We start from the raw sequence: 19,224 nt of genomic DNA on the forward strand, positions 1-19,224 counted from the left end.
GAGCAGTGCTGCAAGCCCTTCAGCGAGCTGGCCTCACGATCAAGGCCAGCAAGTGTCAAATTGGGCAAGGGTCTGTAACCTACCTCGGACACCAGGTGGGAAGCGGCCTAGTGGCCCCTCTACAGCTGAAAATTGCCGCCATCCAGGCCTGGCAGCCCCCCATCACCCAAACCGAGGTACGAGCCTTCCTGGGCCTCACGGGCTACTACCGAAGGTTCGTGAAAGACTATGGTACCATAGTGGGGCCCCTCACAGAACTCACGTCAAAGAACCAGCCCAAGAAAGTCACCTGGACCCCAGAGTGTCAAACTGCATTTGAACAATTGAAGGCCGCCATGTGTTCCGCCCCTGTGCTCCAGGCCCCAGACTACAGCCGGGAGTTCGTCGTCCAGACGGACGCCTCCGACCAGGGCATTGGGGCAGTCCTGTCTCAAGTGAACACCGAAGGCCTTGATCAACCGGTGGCCTTCATCAGCCGGAGACTCCTACCACGGGAGCAACACTGGAGCACCATAGAGAGGGAAGCCTTCGCTGTGGTATGGGCCCTCAAGAAGCTCCGGCCCTACCTTTTTGGCACCCACTTTCGGGTGCAGACCGACCACCGACCCCTGCAATGGCTGATGCATATGCGGGGGGAGAACCCAAAGTTGCTACGCTGGTCCATCTCCTTGCAAGGTATGGACTTCACAGTCGAACACCGGCCTGGGCCAGATCACGCCAACGCGGATGGCCTGTCCCGGTTTTTCCGCCTCGACGAGGAGAGTCCCCAAGAGGATGGGTAACTCTCCCCGCCTTCAGCTGGGGGGGACGCATGTTGGACAGGCCACATGAAGGGCCGCTCTCCCCCGGCCCAACCAGGCCCGAGTCCAGTCCCGCAAGTACCACACACCACCATTGCACGTCCTCCGTCCCCTCAGGGACCCCTGCCCTCGAGCCTGTCGACCTCGTGGGTCCGATCCACTGCCGGCCCACGCGCCCAGCCTGGGGCGCCATCTTGGACACTCCACCACGAGGCCGCCTGGCCCCCGATCGACCTCAACCCTGGGCCTGGCTCGGCCTCAGACATTCCGGCACCACCCTCCACCCAGGAGGTGAGCGGGCTACTTGGCAAGTCAATGGGAGAAAGAGGTGTCGATGGCTCTCCCCCACCAAGTGCCGCTCGCCCATCGCCTCCCCGGGCGCTGGCTCCACCCCCCTGCTGGGTGTCTAGACTCCCTCATCCCGGACCTCCCGACCTCCAAGTGCGAGGGTCCGGACATCAAAGCACGCCAGCCCTATAACTGGGGCAGCTCCAGAGCAGGAAGGCAGTTGTATCTTGGAGTCGAGAGACGTAAAGAGGAACTCATCCTGGACGGACTTCTGGCGCTGCCGTAGCTCTGTCTTGTGCACCATCGTCCTGCCTGTTGGCGCTGCCACAGCCGTCGTAATCTTCATCACCTTCATCGTCGTCGGGACCTGCTGGCGTGGCCGCGGACCGTTGTAACCGTCATCTTCACCGGGACCTGCAGGCTCCGCCGCGGACCGTCGTTTTCCTTCGTCCACCTCGGGACCTGCCTGGCTCCGCCGCGGCCCGATCATCTAGAACGCCGAGCTCGAGGATTGAGAGCTATTTTCCACTCGTTGGTAACAAAGACTGTCCCGCTACCCCCTTTCCTAAACCAGAGACTAGAACCGAGGGGACCCCTGAGTCCAGACCTCCTTGTATCCATCATCGTAACCTAAGAATTGCATATAAAGTCTCGTTAACCTTCAACCTTGTGTGGTGTCCGTCTGTGGGGGGGAAGTTACTTATCTGTACAGTCGTTGGAGACGGCTCTCCCTGGAGACCTCTCCCCGTAACCTCGGCCGACCCTCCCGGTCCGTCTAACAATATATATATATATATATCAAAGCTACTACCTTCTTGTCTTGCAAAAGAAGAGACAGCACTCTCGGGGGGGGGGATCAAGGTTTTATTTCAGACCCTCTGAGCACCAGGGTGCTCAGAGGGTCTGAAATAAAACCTTGATCCTTGATCCTCCTCCCGAGAGTGCTGTCTCTTCTTTTGCAAGACAAGAAGGTAGTAGCTTTGATAACAGCGGGGCACGCCCCCCGCAAACAAGCACCCGTGCTTGAGTGCATGGTCTGCCGTGAAAAGGAAACAGCGATATATATATATATATATATATATATATATATATATATATATATATATATATATATATATATATATATATATATATATATATATATATATATGTATACCAAAGGTGTCCTGTGCTTAAAAGACGCCACTCCACAAAGGTTGATTCTCCGACCTTTTATTTAAACACAGGCAGCTTCCTTCCAGAAAATAATTCAAGTGACTCCCTGACGCGTTTCGAGGCAGCAGCCTCTTCTTCATAGGGAAAACAGTTAGTGTGCAGCTGCGCAATACAACCCTTTCGTCCCTTTTCTGCATGCCGCTCCCACTGGGTATTGTCACAGCATGCTGGGCGTTGTAGTGCTGTTGATGCCGAGCACTAACCTTCATCTTCGTTTTTGTAGTCTTTTTTTACCCCTCCAATGGGGCTCTGTTAAGATAACTGCCTGTTAATTAAAACGACCTTTGTGCCACCATACCGGCATGATTCAGGCATGAAGACCCGCTGTTCACTTCTCGGGCGGTGCATCCTTCCACGGCCGGACTGCCGCGTGTTCATGTATACCAAAGGTGTCCTGTGCTTAAAAGATGCCACTCCACAAAGGTTGATTCTCCGACCTTTTATTTAAACACAGGCAGCTTCCTTCCAGAAAATAATTCAAGTGACTCCCTGACGCGTTTCGAGGCAGCAGCCTCTTCTTCATAGGGAAAACAGTTAGTGTGCAGCTGCGCAATACAACCCTTTAGTCCCTTTTCTGCATGCCGCTCCCACTGGGTATTGTCACAGCATGCTGGGCGTTGTAGTGCTGTTGATGCCGAGCACTAACCTTCATCTTCGTTTTTGTAGTCTTTTACGGCATGAAGAAGAGGCTGCTGCCTCGAAACGCGTCAGGGAGTCACTTGAATTATTTTCTGGAAGGAAGCTGCCTGTGTTTAAATAAAAGGTCGGAGAATCAACCTTTGTGGAGTGGCGTCTTTTAAGCACAGGACACCTTTGGTATACATGAACACGCGGCAGTCCGGCCGTGGAAGGATGCACCGCCCGAGAAGTGAACAGCGGGTCTTCATGCCTGAATCATGCCGGTATGGTGGCACAAAGGTCGTTTTAATTAACAGGCAGTTATCTTAACAGAGCCCCATTGGAGGGGTAAAAAAAGACTACAAAAACGAAGATGAAGGTTAGTGCTCGGCATCAACAGCACTACAACGCCCAGCATGCTGTGACAATACCCAGTGGGAGCGGCATGCAGAAAAGGGACTAAAGGGTTGTATTGCGCAGCTGCACACTAACTGTTTTCCCTATGAAGAAGAGGCTGCTGCCTCGAAACGCGTCAGGGAGTCACTTGAATTATTTTCTGGAAGGAAGCTGCCTGTGTTTAAATAAAAGGTCGGAGAATCAACCTTTGTGGAGTGGCGTCTTTTAAGCACAGGACACCTTTGGTATACATGAACACGCGGCAGTCCGGCCGTGGAAGGATGCACCGCCCGAGAAGTGAACAGCGGGTCTTCATGCCTGAATCATGCCGGTATGGTGGCACAAAGGTCGTTTTAATTAACAGGCAGTTATCTTAACAGAGCCCCATTGGAGGGGTAAAAAAAGACTACAAAAACGAAGATGAAGGTTAGTGCTCGGCATCAACAGCACTACAACGCCCAGCATGCTGTGACAATACCCAGTGGGAGCGGCATGCAGAAAAGGGACTAAAGGGTTGTATTGCGCAGCTGCACACTAACTGTTTTCCCTATGAAGAAGAGGCTGCTGCCTCGAAACGCGTCAGGGAGTCACTTGAATTATTTTCTGGAAGGAAGCTGCCTGTGTTTAAATCAAAGGTCGGAGAATCAACCTTTGTGGAGTGGCGTCTTTTAAGCACAGGACACCTTTGGTATATATATTTATATATATATATATATATATATAGCGAGATGGCACAAGAGGAAAATAGCTCCATGGGCCAATCGGAGCTCTCTAATTTTAAATTGGAGCTCCAGGAAGACTCTCTCGAGCCCCTTGCGGACCCAACTGCCCAGATACACAATTGTTTTTAATCCTTCATTTCTCAAAAACTAATGAATGGATTTACACCAAATCGCAAAAATCAGAATTTGAAGATCATGATCTAGCTTCTAGCCAAATTGTATTTAATTCCGTTTAGCAGTCTTTGCAGTAGCACTTCTTAAAGAAGTCTGTGGAAAATGCATGGGTTTCTTTTTTTTTGGGACCCCCTTTTTTCTCGTCCTCCACTTGACACATCATCCCGCAACTTTCCATGCACAAGCTAGTCAAAAAGAAGCACCTTTTTGGAAAGTCTTGTAGAAATTTGGCAAACGTGGCCGAAGTTATCAAAGTTATTAGCAACACAAAAAACACATTTCCTATGGAAACGCTGACGTAGCTATAAATACTCAGTGACAGCTGCCACACCCATGTGTTTGCCCAGACTGGGCCCCGCAGTTGCCACCTGCAGCCTTCTTGTGCAGGTCCCCTCAACTATGAGTGTCTCCTGCAGCACAAACCCCCTAAAAGTACCACTAAACTTGAGCCCCAGAGCCCGAGCAGAAGTGGACCAACAGTGTCTCTACGTGCCCGAGCATCTCAAGGACTGAGCCCCCTGTGGGTTCACCCAGACTGGTGTACTAGTGCCACATTGCAGTCTCTTTACAACCAGAACGTTCCCCAGTGAAGTGAATAGGGCACTCAACACTGAAACACACCTCTGCACCCAGATGCCCCAGTGCTGCATGAGGAGACCTGGTGTGGCCTTGGACCTTGCCCCATACTCACCTTAAATCTGTGAGAAGTGTCCTGTAAGTCGTTGATAAGGACCCAAATGCATTACGTGTTTTCCCCCATAGGATGCACTGCTCTAGAAATTACACTACCTGAACTTTTGAAACCTGTAAAAATTAATCTCTCGAAAAGTACTTCACCAATTCAGATCCTGCGATTTAATTTTATATAAAAATCTGTTATTTTTATAAATTAGTGTTGGATTTCTTTCTTAAGTGTGTGTCCACTAACTGCCTGTGTGATGATTAGCACTAGCCTCTGATAAGACAAACTGCTTGCCCAAACGGCCACAAAAGAGAGCATTTGGGTTATCATTTTGGCCTCTGTCAGCCAATTGGGGTTTTCCTGGATACTTTGCAGAGTATGGAATATGCTACTTACCAGTATGCATCTGTTCTTGGCATAGAGGGCTGCAGAGTGGTACATTATGAATAGATCGCCATCTGGTGTTGGGCTCGGATGATTGCACTTTGTTTTTCTCTTGGAGAGTCTTTTGTCTCTTGGTGACTCCTCCCTTGGTTGGTAGTGCGCATGGGCATCGGCTCCATCCTTAGATTGTTTTGCCATAGTAGGGTTAGATGGAGTAGTATAGTAGAATACAGATAAGAGTGCCCATGTAAGTGTATCTAAATAAGATAATGTTGGAACAGACACAGGTTTCCGGGGAGGCTGGGAGGGCATGTACCACTCTGCAGCCCTCTATGCCAAGAACAGATGCATACTGGTAAGTAGCATATTCCGTTCGAGGCATATGGGCTGCAGATGGTACATTATGAATAGACTATATAGCAGTTCTCTCCCTAGCGGTGGTCGCCCGTGTCTGTTGCAACTGTCTGAAACAATGTTTTTAATACTGCTTGTCCCACTCTAGCTTGTTGTGTTGTGTGCACATCTACACAATAGTGTTTTGTGAAGGTGTGCGGTGTAACCCAGGTAGCCGCTTTGCATATGTCATCTAGTGGAATGTTTCCCAGAAATGCCATAGATGTTCCTAGTTTACGTGTAGAGTGAGCTCTAGGAGGAACAGTTAATGTTCTCTTTGCCTTTAAGTAGCATATTTGAATGCATTTTACAATCCATCTGGCAATGCCCGCTTTGGAGATGGGATTGCCTTTATGTGTGGGAGAAAACGCAACAAATAGCTGTTTTGTCTTTCTGAAAGTTTGTGTTCTTTCTATATAGTACAATATGGCCCTTCTAACATCCAGTGTATGTAGGGCTCTTTCAGCTACTGTTTGTGGTTTTGGAAAGAGAACCGGTAATTCCACTGACTGATTGATGTGGAATGCTGAAATAACCTTCGGTAAGAATTTTGGGTTTGTTCTAAGAACCACTTTATTTTGGTGTAGCTGCATAAATGGTTCTTGAATCGTAAAAGCCTGCAGTTCACTTACTCTTCTAAGTGACGTGATAGCTATGAGGAAGGCTACCTTCCATGTGAGGAATTGTATTTCACACCTATGCATAGGTTCAAATGGTGGCCCCATTAGTCTGGTAAGCACTATGTTGAGATTCCAGACTGGGGAAGGTGGTCTTCTTGGTGGAATGACTCTTTTGAGTCCTTCCATGAAAGCTTTAATTGCTGGTACTTTGAACAGTGACAGATGTTGTCTGTTTTGTAGGTATGCCGCTATGGCTGCTAGATGAACTCTGATAGAGGTATATGCTAGGTTACATTGCTGTAAGTGTAACAAATAGCAAATGATTTGTTTAGTGGATGCGTCCAGAGGATTGATGTGCTTACTGTTACAGTGTATAGCAAACCTCTTCCATTTTGCTGCATAGCATGCTCTGGTGGTAGGACGTCTCGCTTGTTTAATGATTTCCATGCATTCTGGTGGTAAATCTAAGTACCCAAACTCTATGACCTCAGGAGCCAGATCGCTAGGTTCAGTTGTTTGGGATCTGGGTGCATTATTTCTCCATGGTTCTGTGTAAGATGCATGGGTAATAACCTTAGCTTTTGATGTGGTACTTGTGAGAGTTGTAGCAGCGTGGTGAACCACGGCTGTCTTGCCCACGTGGGTGCCACTAGTATCATTGTCATTGAATGTTGCTGCAGTTTCCGAACCAGTAATGGAATTAGTGGTAGAGGAGGGAACGCGTAAGCAAATCTGTTGGACCAATTTATCCACAGTGCATTGCCCTGGGACCTTTGGTGTGGGTACCTGGATGCGAATTCTTTGCATTTTGCGTTCTGATGATTGGCAAACAGATCTATCTCTGGTTGCCCCCATTTTTGGAAGAATGGCTGTAGTATTTGGTCGTGCAGCTCCCATTCGTGTACTTGTTCTGACTGTCTGCTTAGGATGTCTGCTATTTGGTTTTGAACTCCTGGTAGGTGTTCCGCTAACAGGTAGATCTTTTGAGGAATGGTCCATCTCCATATGTCCTGTGCTAGTCTGGACAGTTGGAGAGAGTGTGTCCCCCCCTGTTTTTGAATATAATACATTGCAGTCATGTTGTCTGTTCTGATCAGGACTGCTTTGCCTGTTATTTGCATTTGGAAAGCTTTTAGTGCTAGAAATATTGCTAATAGCTCTAGGTAGTTGATGTGCAGTTTCTTTTGCTGCACACTCCACTTCCCCTGTACTGTGTATCTGTCCATATGCGCTCCCCATCCGGAGAGCGATGCGTCCGCTGTTATTATCACTTGTGGAATTGGCTCTAGGAACGACCGTCCCTTGGAAATGTTTTCTGTGTTCCACCACTTCAGAGAGCGATACGTCCGGTCGTCTACCAACACCAGATCTGTAATCTGACCTTGAGCCTGATTCCACTGTGTCGCTAGACACTCTTGTAGTGGGCGCATTTGTAGTCTGGCATGTGGTATTAGCAGTATGCAGGAGGACATCATGCCTAATAGTTGCATAAACACTCGTGCTGGTAGTGAGTGTTGTGGTTGAAATCTTTGTATTAACCCGACCATTGTCTGTACTCTGATTGGGTTGGGGTATGCTATTGCCTTTTCTGTGTCTACTGTAGCCCCCAGGTATTGCTGAATCTGGTTTGGTTGCAGGTGTGATTTTTTGTAGTTCACCGTGAACCCTAGGTGGTGCAGCAATTGAATTGTCTTCTGTGTGTTGTGAAGACATTCTTCCTTTGACTTGGCCTTTATTAGCCAATCGTCCAAGTATGGGAAGACATGTATTTGTTGTCTTCTTAGGTGTGCTGCCACCACAGCTAGGCATTTTGTGAAAACTCTCGGTGCTGTTGTGACACCGAATGGAAGGACTTTGAACTGATAGAGTTGTCCTTCTAACACAAACCTTAGGTATTTTCTGTGGGCTTTGTGAATTGGGATATGAAAGTAAGCGTCTTTTAGATCCAGTGTAGAAAGAAAGTCCCCTTTCTTCAGTAAAGGGAGTACTTGTTGGAGCGTGACCATGTGGAAGTGCTCTGAATTTATGTAAGCATTGAGAGGTCTGAGGTCTAATATTGGTCGTAGGGACCCGTCCTTTTTGGGGATCAGGAAGTATAGAGAGTATACTCCTGTGCCCTGTTGATCTTTTGGGACCTTCTCTATTGCATGCTTTTGTAGAAGTGCTAGCACTTCTTCTCTTAACAATGTCAGATGATCCTGACTCATTGGACGCTGTTTGGGGGGGATGTTTGGTGGGGTATCTGTGAGTTCTAGGCAATAACCATGTTGGATAATTTGTCTCACCCACTTGTCTGACGTGATGTTTTCCCAGACAGGTAGGAACTGTGATAGACGTCCCCCGACCGGTGTTATGTGGTCTGGGGGGAGTTCTATGAAGTCACTGTTTTGGTGTTGAGGCGTTGCGGTTATTATTATTTACGCGGCCTCTTCCCTTATTGTTGTTACCTCTGTAACTGCCTCTTGAATTACCTCTGGGTGATGTTGGTGTGAAAGATGTGGATTGCTGATTCGTTCCTGTGTTCTTTGAGCCCCCTCTATAGGTGGATCTACGAAAGGAACCTCTGTGTGTTGGCTGTTGCAATGCTCCCATTGACTTAGCCGTTTCCGTATCTTTCTTCATTTTCTCTAATGTCTCGTCTGTGCTTGAACCAAACAATGTCTTCTGATCAAATGGTTTGTTCAGTAGGGCTGTTTGTACCTCTTGTTTGAATCCTGAGATTCTAAGCCATGCGTGCCTTCTTAGCATGACACTAGTGTTAATCGATCTTGCTGCAGTGTCTGCTGCGTCTAATGCACATTTAATGGAAGTATTTGTTATTATTTTACATTCCTGTATTAATTGGTCTGCCTTCTTCTGATGTTCTTTTGGGAGATGTGTAAGAAGTTTTTCTAACTCATCGTAATGTGCCCTGTCGTAACGTGCGAGTAGTGCTTGTGTATTGGCTATACGCCAGCTATTCGCTGCCTGTGATGCTACTCTTTTACCTGATGCATCTATTAACTTTGACTCTTTATCTGGTGGACGAGCCTCTCCTGTAGATAATGAGTTTGCTCTTTTACGAGCGTTTGAGACCACCAGCGAGTCTAGCGGTACATGCCCTCTAATAAATATTGGGTCCTTTGGAGCCGCTTTGTATTTTTTATCAATTCTTGGGTTTAACACCCTGGCTCTCACTGGGTTTTCGAATATCTCATCTGTGTGAGTAAGAAGACCCTTCAACATAGGAAGAGTACCTGATGTTCTCTGTGCATTAGGTAGAGTCTCTAACAAGAAATCCTCTATTTGAGGTTCTGTATGTATATCTACCTTATGGTATTTTGCTGCCCTATTAATGAGCTGCACAAAACCTGTGTTATCATCAGGTGGTGAAGGCTTTGAGGGATATAGCTCTGGGTCGTTGTCCTCATCTGACCCTACATCATAATTTTCCCATGGATCCTCCTCATCTGGGATAGTTTCGTCATCCCCTTGAGGTTCTCCCTCCCCTAGATCACTGTCTACATCTGACTGAGGTGTAGCTGGTCTTGGTGTGGAAGGTGTAGGAATATTTGGCCTATTGTGAGGAATAGGAGAAGAGGGTGTTACTCTAGGACGAGGAGAAGCAGGAGGAGTTATATTCGTCCCCATTGTTCTCTTTTTTGAAGGAAGAGGTTTATCTTCTGACTGTTCACTCTTTCTCTTCTTCGTGACCACTTTCCCAGTTTGTGGATCAATAAACAAGATCTTTTGTTTGGGATCTGTCTGTTGCTCCTGAATCGGTACCGAGGGTCCTGGTTCCGAGAGGTGCTTTTGTTTTCGATCGTCAGATCTTGTTGTTTTCGACACCGAATGTTTGCTCGATTCCGACTTTCTTGGTATCGAGTGTCTCTTGGGCGATAAGTCATATTTATGTTTCGACATGGAATGTTTCGATCCCGAGCTCTCCTTTGTATGTAGCCTCGGTGCCGAAGTCGATGTCGCCCTTTTCTCGGATCCGACATGGTGGGAGTCCGAGTGTTTCGGTTTCAGTTTCGGTTTCATTGCCGGGCCCGAGGGCGGGGCGTCGGAAACTTTTTTCAGCGGTTTGACCGGGCCCGAGGGCGGGGTCGTTACCGCACGGGGTCGGTTTTTCGGTAAGGGGACGTCGTCACTCACGGTTTGTTGCTCGATGAGTTCTTCAACCTCCGACTGGTTCCCTTCCGACCCCGACTGGTCCTCTTCTTCCTCGATTTGTTCGTCTCCGAATAGCTCCGGGATCGCTTCCGCCTGCATTCTGGAAACCTCGTGTCTTCGAGCTCGACGATTTCTAATCGTTAGCTTGGAGGAGAATGCTGCGCAGGCTTCGCAGTCCCTGAATTCGTGTTCAGGCGATAGACAGAGGTTGCACACCTCGTGTAGGTCCTTGTGTTGGAACTTAGCACCACAGGTTGGACATTTTTTGAATGGAGTCCTTTCCATGGACTCCGGGCTTGACTGCGTCGAGAAAGGCCTCCTGTTCTTCGACGTAGATCCAAGTTTTTCTCTTCTATTTTGAATTTGTAACGCGTCGGAATGGAAATGAACGCGTTCGAATAACAATACCGTCTAATTGGAAAAAGAATACGCGCCGAAAATCACTTGCTTGTGAAGTTGATCTGGAGCGTCTCGATCTTCATCCGAACCCGATGGCGGAAAAAAACAATCTAAGGATGGAGCCGATGCCCATGCGCACTACCAACCAAGGGAGGAGTCACCAAGAGACAAAAGACACTCCAAGAGAAAAACAAAGTGCAATCATCCGAGCCCAACACCAGATGGCGATCTATTCATAATGTACCATCTGCAGCCCATATGCCTCGAACATCTCATTTTGGTCAACTATAGAAAGAATTAGCTTCCTACATACTCAGGGGTGAATATGATAAACTGTTCTTTGTGAGTACTTGAACTACTCTGATGTCATCACATGGAGTATTTATTTGCATATTACTTGGCCTGGATTCATTTGTTGGTTTGTTGTCTCCTGGTAGCCAGTGTTGGTGGTTGAGCCCTATCATGCATCAGGTTTGCGATTTTTGCTCCGAGGTATACAGAGTTAACACTCACTGAACCAGTGTATAGAGTTGATCGATCTAATCTTGGGGTATCTATGGACGGCTTTTCTAAAGCTTAAATCTTCTTGTTCCATCCTTGCCTCTTGAGGTGGGTGAAGTCCTTTGTTTGAGAGATGCGATTCTACATGGAAGTTACTGGTCTGGATCTCAGTACAACAGGGGTTTTTCTTAGCTACAGCTCCGCCGGGAGGACGCATTTTGCTTCCTTTATTTGTGTAGCTAGTGTGGACGACTTGGTCAGATGTAATCTCATGTGATTCCGGAGTTAAGTTAATTTCGTGGTGTTCATCCTCAATACAATGTAGCATCATTAAGTACTTTGCGGAAGCAGTTTTTTCTCCAATATCGATTTCCGGTTTGCATGGGACAATTGGCCTAAATCCTGGTGGTACATGATTTTTATGTGAATGAAGGGAACACACTGTGCTGCACAGCAACCCTGGGTTTTGGTTTGCAAAGTCTTATGTTTGATCACCGACAGTTACTTGTAATGTAATGTAAGGATTTATTTGTACCGCGCAACTATCGCTCCAAAGAGCATCTTGGCGCCCACTTGTGTAGCTGATAAGATAGAAATCTTACACTAGGGATCTGGCAATAGTGTCCGGAAGGGTAAAGATCCAGGTTTTTAGTTGTTTCCTGAATTCAGTTTCTCTGTCCAGCGCTCTTATGCGGGGAGGAAGGGTGTTCCATGCTTTTGCACCTAATACCGCAAAGGACTTGCCTCCACGAGTCTTAAGCCTGAATGGTTGAACTGCCAGAAGATTGGCATTGGACGAGCGGAGAATTCGAGTTGGATGATATCTGGTGAATTTTTTCCGCAAATACAGTGGTCCACGTTGATGAAATGCTCTGAAGGTGATGAGCAATATTTTGAATAGAATTCTTTTAATAATAGGTAGCCAGTGTAGAGTTTTAAGGGCTTCTGTCGCTGATGATCTTCTGGGCCACTTTAATATGAGTTTAGCCGCCGAATTCTGGACCATTTGGAGCCTGTGGGTGACCTCCTTATTGGTGCCTGCATATAGTCCATTACAGTAATCTAGATGAGATGTAACCAGTGCGACCACCACTGTTTTCCTGGCTTCCAAGGGAAGGAGATCGAAGAACTTTCTCAGACTCTTTATAACACCAAAGCACGTACCTGCCACTTTCAGTGCCTGCTGTTTAAAGGACAGATTTCTATCAAAAGTCACTCCCAGGTTGCGGGCCGTGATGGCAGTATTGGGTGGAATTTCTGCTTTCTCAGGCCACCACAGTCTGGGTATGAATTCATTGTTTGGGCCCATCGGTATTATCTCCGTCTTCCCGGTGTTACATTTCAAATGATTAGTTCACATCCAGTCAAAGGTCGCCGTAAGGCAGCCTTTGAGCTTCTCTTCCCAGTCTTGGTTGTCTTTGTCCATGGTCAGGATCAGTTGCGTGTCGTCGGCATAGGCTATGGCTTCTATGCCAAACGAAGCAATCAGGCTAATTAGGGGTGCGGTGTAGACATTAAACAATGTCGGGCTAAGGCTAGAGCCCGGAGGTACTCCTGTCGTGAGTCTTCTCTCCCCAGATTGAAATTCTCCTAGCGTCACTACTTGTCTCCTTCCACTCAGGAAGTTCTTGAGCCATTCAAGCGCCACGCCAGTGATGCCAAAGGATTTCAGACGGTCTATCAGAATGATATGTGAGACCGTATCGAAGGCCGCCGATAGGTCTAGTAAAATCAGGACGGCCTTCTTCCCTTGGTCTAGGGCTGTGCGGATGGTATCTGCAGTATACAAGAGGGCAGACTCCGTTGAATGCTGTGCTCTAAAACCTGCCTGGTTAGGATGCCATGCTTCACTCTCTTCTAAGAATCTGGTCAGTTGTTGATTGACCATGGATTCAGTGATTTTGCAAAGAGCAGGAAGTAAAGAAATGGGACGCAAATTAGATAATGTGGTAGGGTCAGGGAGCTGTTTCTTTTGAAGGGGTCTCACTGCCGCTATTTTCCACTCTGAGGGGACATTGGCTGTGGCCAGGGAACTGTTTACAATGTCGTTAATGACAGGGTTGGCAACCTCCACAATAAGGTGCAGAAGTTTAATAGGGCAGGGATCAAATGGAGAACCAGATTTGGTGCGGAGAATACTTTACTAGAATCTGCTTTGTATCTCTGCCTAGTTCTTGAACGTTCTGATCTACTGGAGGCTGTGTGGTAGTTTGAAAGGATTGCAATATAGTAGAAAGAATAGGGAGGCTCTCGGTCTTTTTGCTACACCATTTTTGAATTGTTTCCATGAGCTTTAGCCTTTCTCATTACCTCTTCCTTGGTACCTTTTGTGGGAAGCGGGTGATGCACCAATGATGTGCATGTATGTCTTTCTTGGTTCTTCTATTCAATCTGCTGTTCTAATATAATAGTTTGGCTGATCCTCAGTCTTGCGAGAGTATGCTATCTTGGAGGTGGTCATTGAGCTTGCAAGAACTGGTTCTTGACCAGCGTTTCGAGTATTTGTCAAATTATGCCTACAGTCCTCTATAATGTCATTTATCACCTTAGGGACTTCCAGCAATTATTCCAACAATGGGAGCACAGCTGTACTTTGGTTGGTGTGCGTTCTTAGGTTTTCCTCTATGACATGGCTGTGATCAATTATCACTATGTAGGATGCAAATTGCTTGGTGCGCTCCAATTGAACATAGAGTTTTGAGAACTGTGCTGTGATCACAACTGCAATTATATCCAAAGTTTTACACCTGACCTTCATGTTACTCAGTATCAGTTGATCCATTGAATACTCATTTGGCACTCACTCCATGGTTTGATCACCTATCTCAAAGCTTACCTGTAGTTGTAGATTTTTGTCAAGAAAATCCAACTCGTCAGATGTTATACAGTCCAGTTGGAAATCTGCCTTGTTTGTTCCTTGATTTTGTTGAGCAGAGACCTCTGTGTTGAGTAAAATGGGTGAATCCAGGCACTGTATATCAGGGATATAAGATTCATTTGTGATTGTAGATGTTGGGGAAAATTGTGTTTGAGATGCAGACACTTTTATAAGTGCTGAGTTTGTGCATTTTGGAACACTTTCCATAGCGCTTGAGTCAAGACTCGAGCCTACAGGGTTAGCATAACCAGAAGATGGTGAAATAAAAAACTCTGCGATTTCTGTAGTCGACCTTCAGGACTCCCAGGACTTAGATGTACTCCAGTAGGGACAAAAATTGAGACAGGGAAGATATTTCTGGCTGGGTCTCTAGGAGTACCAGGTCTGATGTAGCTTTTTCTATTGCTTTTTTAAACGCCTTTGCTTCCATGATGATGATGCAAAATTCAATATTCCTAGGGTATCTTAAGCTCCTTAAGCATTTGGGGCATTTAATCCATTGAGTAGCCAAAGGGACAAAATCACATGCATGAACTTGGTGCCCTTCGTATGAAGCGGCAGAAGAAACAGTATGGCTGTTGCTATAGAAGTTTGTTATGGTGTTTATTTGGCCAGGACTCCTGGTAATAAGATCTGGTTGTATCACTGATTGATGATTTGGGAACAATCTAAAGGAGCCTTTCTTTGTGCCTGTTTTTTAAGATGTACTAATTCCAGTGGCGTTATTTGAGAATGACTTTTCCCATTCGTGGTGCAGTCCATTGAGTGGTTAGCGTTGGCTACAACAATGTTGCACGTGACTATGTACTCTGGTGAGGTTGTGCCCAACTTTTAATCCCCCATACTAGCAGTATTAAATCTGGATGATGCCAACCCCAAGTTCTCATGGGATACATTTTCTGTGGCCGCAGTGGAACATATCTCGAGTGGTTTGAAAAGTCCAGGCTTTCCGCAATATTGTTCAGAGGTGTTTGATCAGACTTGGCTCGTTTGCCTTTAATTTCCCCCTTGTTTTACACACCCTTGAGTGGGGAGAGTATTTGAGTTAATGGCTGTGGTGATGGCTATGCAGGACATTTTGTCTAGTAATCCTTTTCAGCTTAGTTGCCTTATTTTGCTTTTGTTTTGTTAAAATTCTTTGTTGATAAGATTGATTTGCTTAAGAGTGATTTATTGATTCGTAGTTTGTTTGTTAAATCTGTTTTTCTGTTGTGATCCACTTGCTTAAAGAGGAGTATTGTGGTGGGCAATAAGCTTTTAATCCTCCAATAAAACCCCCCTCTTAGTTAAGATTCCAGAATCTTTCGGCGTCACTGACCCAAATGGTCACAGTCTCTCTTTTTCTTTTCCAATTCCCCTTAGTTACCCTATTACCCCAGTCAGTCCTGTCTGCAATTGACTGTGCCTTAGGGGCTTCGAGCAACATGACCCTCAGCTCTTGGGAAGCTCTAGGCACCTACAACTTCTTCTCCCCCGCATTGGCAATTAGTACAGACTGAGTTTGTATATATCAAATCAAGAAATCGCCTCATGTTGCCTAGGTTTGTCGCAGGGACTGGTGTAGGTTGTTGATAGTTTTGCTCCTTCTTTTCTTTTAGTCCTCTTAGTTGTGATAGGCCAATTTGGCAACAACCCTTTGTCCAAGTGGCCAAGAGATGAATCTTTGCTACGGGAGAAAGGAGAGAACAAGAGGAAGAAGTAGAAGTAAAAATAGGAAACAGAAAGGAGAGAGAAGGCAAGAGCCAGTGTGCAAGCTGCCTCCGCACACCGTAGTCCGCAACCCTACGCCGCTGCACCTACCGCGCAGCAATCTCGCCCGCACAGTTCTTTCCTCAACCCGGCGGCCTTCCAGCTTTTGCACTCAGCGGGATGCTTCCCCATACACCTCAACTCCTTGCCAGATCTCGTAGCTATGAAAAATGAAGGCACAGGGGCAGGTGCTGTCTCGGAACAAGAGCAGAAAATAAAAAAGCCTCCAGATCTCCAGGATCCTCTGCTTTACCTTGTGGAGTAGAGTCTGGGCGACGACAGGCGGCAAACAAATTTAGGTGGTTCAGTTCAATGGTACGCCTCGCCTGCACCTCAAGGCTCCCCCTCAAGGATCTCTCAGTCGAGTGCTCGCTGCACCTTGTTGTTCTCTCCTCTGTGGTTGGCTCCTCCTATACTTAACAAGGTACGCGATACACAATGTGGAAAGAGTCAATAGCATGAACCCTGAATATAAGCTCATCAGTATGTTCTAGCTTTGCAACCATGTCTTTCTTTCTTTCTTTTTGGTTTCACTTTCTTGATTTCTCTCTTTCCTGCATTCGCTCTCAAAGGCAAGAGGCCAGCATCCAACACAAGACCAACTGTTTTTTTTAGGTCTGTGTTAGCAAAGACATATACCATACTCACCTATAAGGGTTTTCAGCCAAAATTCACTCTTTAGTCTTTTGCTGTGTTCACATTTTTATTTCACTCACTCCAGCATGATTAAGGAGTAGTCTGCCTATGTCTGCCATTTTCTAACTTAACTCTGACAAATGGCATGCGTCCTTTCAAAAGGAGCACATCCACACACAAAGTAGTTCCCTTTCATGTCGGGGATTAAAAATGGTAATGTATGCTTTTTCCATTTCAAATTTGTTTTGCCTTTAGTGATTTTTTTGCAACCTTGAGCATCATGGCCAGTTAACTTATCTTGTCTGATTAGTTCACTATTGCAACACTTTCCGACACTACAGTGAGGAAACTATGAAAAGAGAGAAAGAGTTAATAAAAATACCTTTCCAGCAATGGCTCCAACCACCCTTCATGGCATTCACAATGACAATCGAGAAATGTCAGAACATCTCCTGTTGCCTTTGTTGCACCTAGCAGTCTGGCTCGCACCAATCCTTCCCTCTTATTGGCACGAATTAGGCGAACCTTTCGCAAACCAGCCAGGTGATCTTCCAGAGCCGTCTTTAGATGTTCTATTACAAAAAAATGAGAATAAAAATAAGTGACGTCAATTTCATTAGACTAGAATTAGAATACATTTAATACACTTAATAAATATTAACAACTTTTGAAAAAAAAGATGGAGAAAACAATTAACCAATATAGTTGTACCAAGATGGATAGCTAGAAAATGTATCAATTCAATTCAATTCAAAAATCTTTATTCGAATTTCCAAGAATTCATAAAAGCACATATACAATCACACAGTTTATCATAAAATCCATAAAAATAACATTGAACATCAAGCACAGGTGAACAAGGCTTAGGCATTGTCCATCATTTTACGGGTACGAACAGCAATTTTTAGGAAAGTGCAAATGCGGCAAATTATCTCCCCATTGTCCAGTGTAAGCAGCAGTTGATAGGATTCTTCCATAGTAATTGGTCTTTGTTTATTAAAACGTGGAATTGAAAGCCATTTAATATACTTCAGATAAAAATTACATGAAAAGAAAAAATGTAAATCATTTTGGCTACTTAGCCTGTCACAGGGGCAGTTTATTTTACTTAAACTTGAATGGTAACCCAGAAGGAGATTTAACAAAAATCTAATGGATCCAGCCCTCAATCGAAACAAGAGGCTTCTTTCCCAATGTGTCATCAGTAGAATTAGATACAATGCTAAAGGATATCTGTATAGTTCCTTATTCATGTACCTAACAACTGTAGTTTTCTCTGATTCTATCCTGATTCTGTCCGTTGTGTGAAGTGCATAGAGTGCTTTCTTCAAGTCATTTTTGTGCACCATAGTGGCTTTGCTTGGGTTAGTAAAAATACTATCTTTTCCTATCTTACACAAGCTTTTGAAAACAAACGAAAGCCAGGGAATCTCCATTCCCCTTTCACAGTTTAGACAGTCAGTTTTAATTTCTTGGGTCAGAGTGGCTAAGTTGTTCCTCCATACCGAGTGCCAAAATAGCAACTGTCTCTAATGTAATCCGATACAAAGTGTAAGTTTAGTTCTTTGTGCAAAATGTAGTTAGAAGTAGAAATTGGTACACTTAACAACTTTCTGCAAAACCGGTTTTCTTCCTGCTGTATATATTGGTGATTTCCAATACCCCATACTTCAGATCAGTAGGTAGCTACGGGCACACATTGTAATCTAAAAATGTTGACAATTGCTTTAATAACGCCCAATTTCTTCGGTCTGGGGATGCTTAAAATTGAGTTGATGGCCTTTGAGAATTTGCTCGTGGACTGGGCCAAATGCCTAGTCCACGAGCCATTCGCAGCAAAGGCCACCCCCAAATATGGAAAAATGTGTGGCGATAAGTCTTTCATCCCCTACCTGTATGGAATTCAGTTTTTTTTTCCCTGGGCCACATGACATTATAAAAGACTTTTTAAAATTAACCCGCAGATCTAATTCATCCATATATTTTGTAAAACTTTTTACTAAAATACGCAAAGAGTTAGGGGTGCGGCCCATTAGGACCGCATCGTCTGCGTAAAGAAGGGCGGTTAACAATTGACCATTTATTATAGGAACATCTGGGGTGGAATTTTCAAGATAATCGCTCAGGCCATTAATGTAAATGATGAAAAGCAGGGGTGCTAAAACGGACCCCTGCCTGACTCCCCTTCCTATTTTAATTGGCCCGGATAATTCCCCTCCCAATCCTATCATGACTCTTGATTTTAGGTCTGTATGTAAAAAAGCTAAAAAGTGGACCAATGTGTGGTCCAGTCCATAACCCAATAAAATAGACCAAAGCTTGGACCTATTAACTAAATCAAAATCGGATGACAGGTCCATAAACGCTAAATACATTGGGGCAGAACGAGCAATGTTATATTTATCAATAATTAATTTAAGATTTAAACATTGTTAGACTGTTCTGACCCTGCTTCTAAATCCTAATTGACACGGGGATAAAATGCCACTTTCCTCTGTCCAAACAATTTTCCTATTATAAATAACACGGCCCAAAATCTTTAAAGTGTTATCTGATAACGAGATTGGTCTGTAATTCACAGGATCAGACCTATCTCCCTTCTTATATATAGGGA

General features: G+C 45.3%; 1 protein-coding gene across 1 annotated transcript in view; it reads right to left on the reverse strand.

The window, feature by feature from the left end:
• Nucleotides 1–19,224, reverse strand: part of GALNT12 (polypeptide N-acetylgalactosaminyltransferase 12) — a 648,514-nt gene that overhangs the window by 395,034 nt on the left and 234,256 nt on the right. Inside the window, exon 3 of the mRNA XM_086965330.1 lies at nt 16,993–17,182. Coding sequence (XP_086821456.1) covers nt 16,993–17,182 — 190 coding nt within the window. The remainder of the gene's footprint in view (nt 1–16,992; nt 17,183–19,224) is intronic.

The sequence above is a fragment of the Lissotriton vulgaris genome, chromosome 4_1 (assembly GCF_964263255.1).
Source record: "Lissotriton vulgaris chromosome 4_1, aLisVul1.2, whole genome shotgun sequence".
Lineage (NCBI taxonomy): Eukaryota > Metazoa > Chordata > Amphibia > Caudata > Salamandridae > Lissotriton > Lissotriton vulgaris.